Raw genomic sequence first — 5,343 nt, 5'->3', positions numbered from 1 at the left:
CCTTTCTCTGTCCTTATTTTCTTAACTACTTAGTGAAGCAATGTTTTATCAGAGTGTTACTTTCTAGTTTTTGTATTTAAAGTAAAAAACATGCATTCCTCTGCAAATACATTTTTTTCCCTCATTAACCTTGTATGGAGTCTTCTGATCCATGCATCCATTTTGTAACTGCTTCAGGAGCCTCTGTAACTACATATTTGGAAACCTAATAAAAATGAAAATTGTACATTTCTGAATTGATGCATCTCCATTCTCTCACAATGAGCCAGGATGGGGAAGAAGAAAGATAAAATATTAAGTCAGAACCTAATATGTATTTGCTCAATTTTGACATTAACGTTATTCAAGAAAAGAGAGTTTTTAACATTTTAGATTTTTTAGATTTATAATAGATTTTTTAGATATTAATTACTGCTTTTATAAATCCAAAAACAAGATTAGGTACATGTTTTGGATATTACTGTACATACAGTGGTGCTGGAAAGTTTGCAAACCCTTTAGAATTTTGTGAAATTCTACATAAATTACATAAATTTGACCTCAAATGTGATCAGATCTTAATCTAAGTCATAAAAATGGATGAAGAGAACCCAATAAAACAAACAACGCACAAAACGATATACTTTTTCATTCATTTATTAATCAAAATGATCCAACATTAAATGTCTGTCACAAAAAGTATTGTTTATTTTTTGGGGGCTCAAGAATATCCTAGCTATTTTTTATCACTTAATTTAATTTATTGTTGAAAATGTTAGCCTTTTACCGCAAAGCACATTTTTTTGAACAGAATAATTTAAAATAGTACCATGGACTATGGCTCAATCTCCATTACATTGAGTCCAGTGATCCCTGATCTCACAGGCCTATTGGCATATGACCTATGTTTATACGAGAAAATATGCCAGTGGTCATTCCAACTATGCTAGAATATATTTTTAACTTTGAGATGATGAAGTGACACGTTCTGAATTTGGTATTATCAGATTATTACTCTGATTATCATCAGTTTGGTGGTATTTCTACTATAACTAATATACATTGATTCTAACATATACAAGATACTCATCTATTATTACTAGTAATAACTAATAAAATACATTACAATGTATCAGCTCGTTCTAGAATATTTGTGATAGCATAAATGTATCTCTTACAAGATTTAATGAATAGTAACCAACAAAACACTTTAATTTTGTGAAAAATGATTACAGTATACTCATTTGAGGCATTTAAAAAGCAAAGAGGACAAACAATTGTGGATACTATTGTAATGTTTTTATTTAAGAAAAAAACATTTTCAAAGAATGAAAAAGGGTTTAGAGTTTTTGTTTTCTCAGTAAAAGAGGTTTAATATACAACAGGTCCACCGATGTGTACAAGCAGATCATTTACTTCTACCCAAAAAAATAAAACTAGACAAACACATAGAATGTGCTCATGCTTCTATTCAAAAAACATTTCAGAGGCATTCTCAGAGAAGAAGCCCACACTAAAAAGAAACATATTAAACTAAGATGAATCAATCATCACAATATATTTTCACCCATATCTCTATATTGTAAAAAACATTAGTCATTGCATTGGAAGTGATGTCCAGGTTACATTATTATAAGCTGCAGTGAAGGAAACAAGGATATCAGTTAGGTTAATTGAACATTATACAGTATATATATTATACACACACTAATATGTAAATATTCAACAGTACCTTCCATGGTAATCAGAAGCATGTTAGGTAAAGACCTGCTGAAATGCAGAATGGGGTACAGAGCGCAATGGTAGTCGTTACACTTAATTGGATAGCTAACATTTAAAATAAAACACAAACTGTCTACCAATCACCAACGCTGAGCTTATCAGAGGTATTGCCTAACAAGAGCCACTGTTTATTACTAACAGAGGTTCTGTTTGTGGTAAAATTAGAAGCCCTGACATTCACAGTTTTGACCTGTTTTGTAGTTTGCAGAAAAAATCTAAGATTGAGAGTCATTAAGTTCTCAGTTAAGGCTTGCACATCACATGAAAGCACTGAAGAAGCACCTTTTAATAGAATACTCAAAACACCTATTGGAAATTACGCAAAAACCGACATTTGCATATGCATCACAGGTAAACAGTTTACATAGCATATTTTGAAATCCACTTTGCATTCTATTTACTTATAAATGCTGAATAAGTGATTTTGAAGACTTGTACTGTACTGTATGTACAGTATGGTTACAAAACACCAAGAAAAACATTATTTAAATTTAAAACCAGAGACGCACTAGTACACTAAAATACCTTCAATATTCTCTTCTGCCTTTTTCTAAATAGCTAAGAATGCAGAAAAAACAAAAGATAAATATACATATAAAACAAGGAACTGCAGACAACAAAGCTTAATGAACACTGGATATTGCCACTTTAGCTTCTATAATTGTGAGTTCACGGAGCACACAACCTATATTTCCATTAAATTAAAATTTGTTTTGAATCATAAAATGCAATGAAACTATTAATGCTAAACTTGATTCAGGAGTTCTAGGTATATTAAAGCTTAAGAATATGCAAGCTACTTTCAAACCCTTTTCTAACACTTCATTTTGTTGTTGAAAATAGCTTTTTTTACTCCAAAGTGCATTTGATCCTTAACAGAAAATGTATTTAAAATAGAATATCTGCTTTTACTGCTGTAGAATTTAATGGGAAGGTGTCTGAAAAATAATGAATGATACTTTGTGATTCACAGCTGCATCCTACAAGCTTGGAATAACTGAAGATTACTGCAAACATTAGTAGATTTAAGAATTGGTTCTTTCCCTGTCCCACAATATCATTCTCTAAATAAACAATCATTGTCAAATAAATAACAGCCAAACTATTTCACTTAATAAATTACTAACACAGCTGGAGATGAGCAATGCCAATGTGCATTAATCTACCCTTAAATGAAAAAAAGGTTGGAGGTACTCTAATTTCAAATCCACTGACTAAAAATGTAGTTGCGAGTTAAAATGGATTTTTGTTTCTGAAATCTCTGCTCTGCTAAAATTATTAATAACATTTTTTGCTTTCCTTTTGAGATTTTCATAAAAAATGAATTATCCATTAATCCAAAACTCAATGCTATGGTGTTATATTTTAGTATCACATTAGCATATAAATGTAATATTAAATAACCTTTTCTTGTTTACAGCCTTTTAAAACAAAAGACAGCACCTGAGAAAGACAAAAAAGTATTCTGTCATTAAGTTTTCATAAGAAAAAGTATTTATAATAGCCTGATTTTGCTTGTAATATATCCAAAATGATACTGTGTACTGGATTTTGATGGGTCTCAATTATGTAATAAAAACTCTAGCCACAAGACTCACTACTCAGGAGACTAAAAATGATAATTAGCGAAAAAATTTATTTACCTCGATCTAGGCGCCAATATCAGGCAGCTTTGGAAGACTCTTAACATGGATTTATTATAAATAATTTTCTGATACAACATTTAGTTATTTAAAATTAATTTAACTCCTTATGTACCTTTGGTATGCAGTATTTTATCAGTTTTAATTTTGCTTTCATAGGCTCTTTCATAAGTCCATGTTCAAATATACGTAAACATTAAGAACTAAGAAAAAAAAACAGCTTCACAACTTTATAAAACACAAATGAAAAACACAAGAAGAAGCAGGTATAACTAAGCACATCTTGCTCCTAGGTGCTAACTGATTCTAGAACATGAAACAATTTCTGTTTACAGTTATCTGTTCTTCAGCTAATTAAAAATGTTTCCATTCACAATTAAAGATGGAAGTATTTCCACGTATCCGGATAAGCAAGAAAATAACCTAAAACAAGGCCATCGATTTACTGCGCATTTCTGTTATGCTCAGGTCCATTTTTGAGTTGTCTTAAAAATGTGTGAGAAACAGTAATTCGTCCATGATTACACAGAATTATATATCCTGAGGTACAATGTGGAATGTCATGTGAGATCAGGGAACGCTACACAAGCTGCATCTTGTTTTGCTAGTGTTGCACAGTTTCAGAAACCAGTTTTTCACTTAATTGCTTACACACGCTTTATAGAAACATTTGTTTCAGTTTTAGTTTGGAAAATACAGCATCTGGCTGATGACAGAGTGTCACAAATCTCTATAGAATCAAAACTCTCATCTGTTGCTAATCAATTTCTCACAGCGATTATGGCTTTTAATACTGACAGAACACATGTCACAGAATTACCCCCATTTTAAATTGGCCTCACAAACTATAAAACTGACAAAAAAGCTTGTGGGATACATGGCCCTTTTTAGAAATATAAAACACACCTACATAATTACTACAAAAAATCTTTTCATTTTGGAAAAAAACTGCAATTAGAAAACAATGAACCGACAGTAAAAAATATTTTACAAGTTTGTTCATTTGCATAGGACACTTAACCTTCAAAACAATGTAACAGGCAAGACACTTTAAGGTGAATTTTGGGCCTGAGTGTTTTTTTTTTCACCTGGCTGGTTCGCTTTGTCACACAATCTAAAGGTGGAAAATGTTATTTCTGCCCTGAAACCTCACTAAGTGAGAAGTTTAGAAAACATTAATAAAGACAAATACAATACTATTTACTGAAGTCCTCCTAATGAAAAGGCTTTAGAGGACAGATGTCACCCAGCATCTAAATTAACGGAGTTAAAGTAACTAGTTTGAATACAAAACCAACATTAAGGAGGAGAAAGGTAGTGCTAGGAAGATTTCTGAGCTCAGAGTCCTCAGGCAAGGAACTCCCTGTTGGGACACATAAGCGGTGCCATGAGTGTCCATGTGAAGAGAAACAGACAGGACCAACAAGAAGCCATCTTGATCCAGTAAACGGACCAACTCCCATGGAACAGCTTTTCGATTTTGGCATCCTCGTAACTGCGGACAATGAGTAAACACAAGTTAGGATGCTCAAGTTTCCTATAATCAATGCCAGCCATCTATTTTCTAACCAATTTACCCAATACAGAGTCACGGGAGAGCCTAATAAACCAAAAAAGCCAAAAATAATAAACTGCTCTAACAAAGAAAATACAGGTGTACAGCAAGTTTTTCTGGAAAATTGAAAATATGTACCTGTAGTCTAAATATCACAGACTATTTATCTATATATGTATATACTGTATATTATATATGCCATAAAAATACTGTTATTTCTTAATGCCAATGTTCAAATGTATTCACACCTTAGGAACCTGTATTTTGTGGATCTTCTTTAAATTTTAATGATCTTAAGGTCATTCCTGTAATCAAACTTTATGAGGGGCCCTGTTGTTGTACCCTTATGTAACGCAATGCCACTGAGATTGCTTCAGTAAAATA

At 31.9% G+C, this 5,343-nt stretch overlaps 1 protein-coding gene across 1 annotated transcript in view; it reads right to left on the bottom strand.

The window, feature by feature from the left end:
- Positions 1 to 1,263: 1,263 nt before the first annotated feature.
- The window catches only part of serinc5 (serine incorporator 5), a 50,621-nt gene continuing 46,541 nt past the window's right edge, over positions 1,264 to 5,343 (bottom strand). The window contains exon 12 of the mRNA XM_006626726.3: positions 1,264 to 4,899. Coding sequence (XP_006626789.2) covers positions 4,752 to 4,899 — 148 coding nt within the window. The 3' untranslated portion in view covers positions 1,264 to 4,751. The remainder of the gene's footprint in view (positions 4,900 to 5,343) is intronic.

This window comes from Lepisosteus oculatus, chromosome 3 (genome assembly GCF_040954835.1).
Source record: "Lepisosteus oculatus isolate fLepOcu1 chromosome 3, fLepOcu1.hap2, whole genome shotgun sequence".
NCBI classification, from domain to species: domain Eukaryota; kingdom Metazoa; phylum Chordata; class Actinopteri; order Semionotiformes; family Lepisosteidae; genus Lepisosteus; species Lepisosteus oculatus.
The sequence above is the reverse complement of the archived record's forward strand: the minus strand, read 5'-3'. Positions and strand labels throughout refer to the sequence as shown.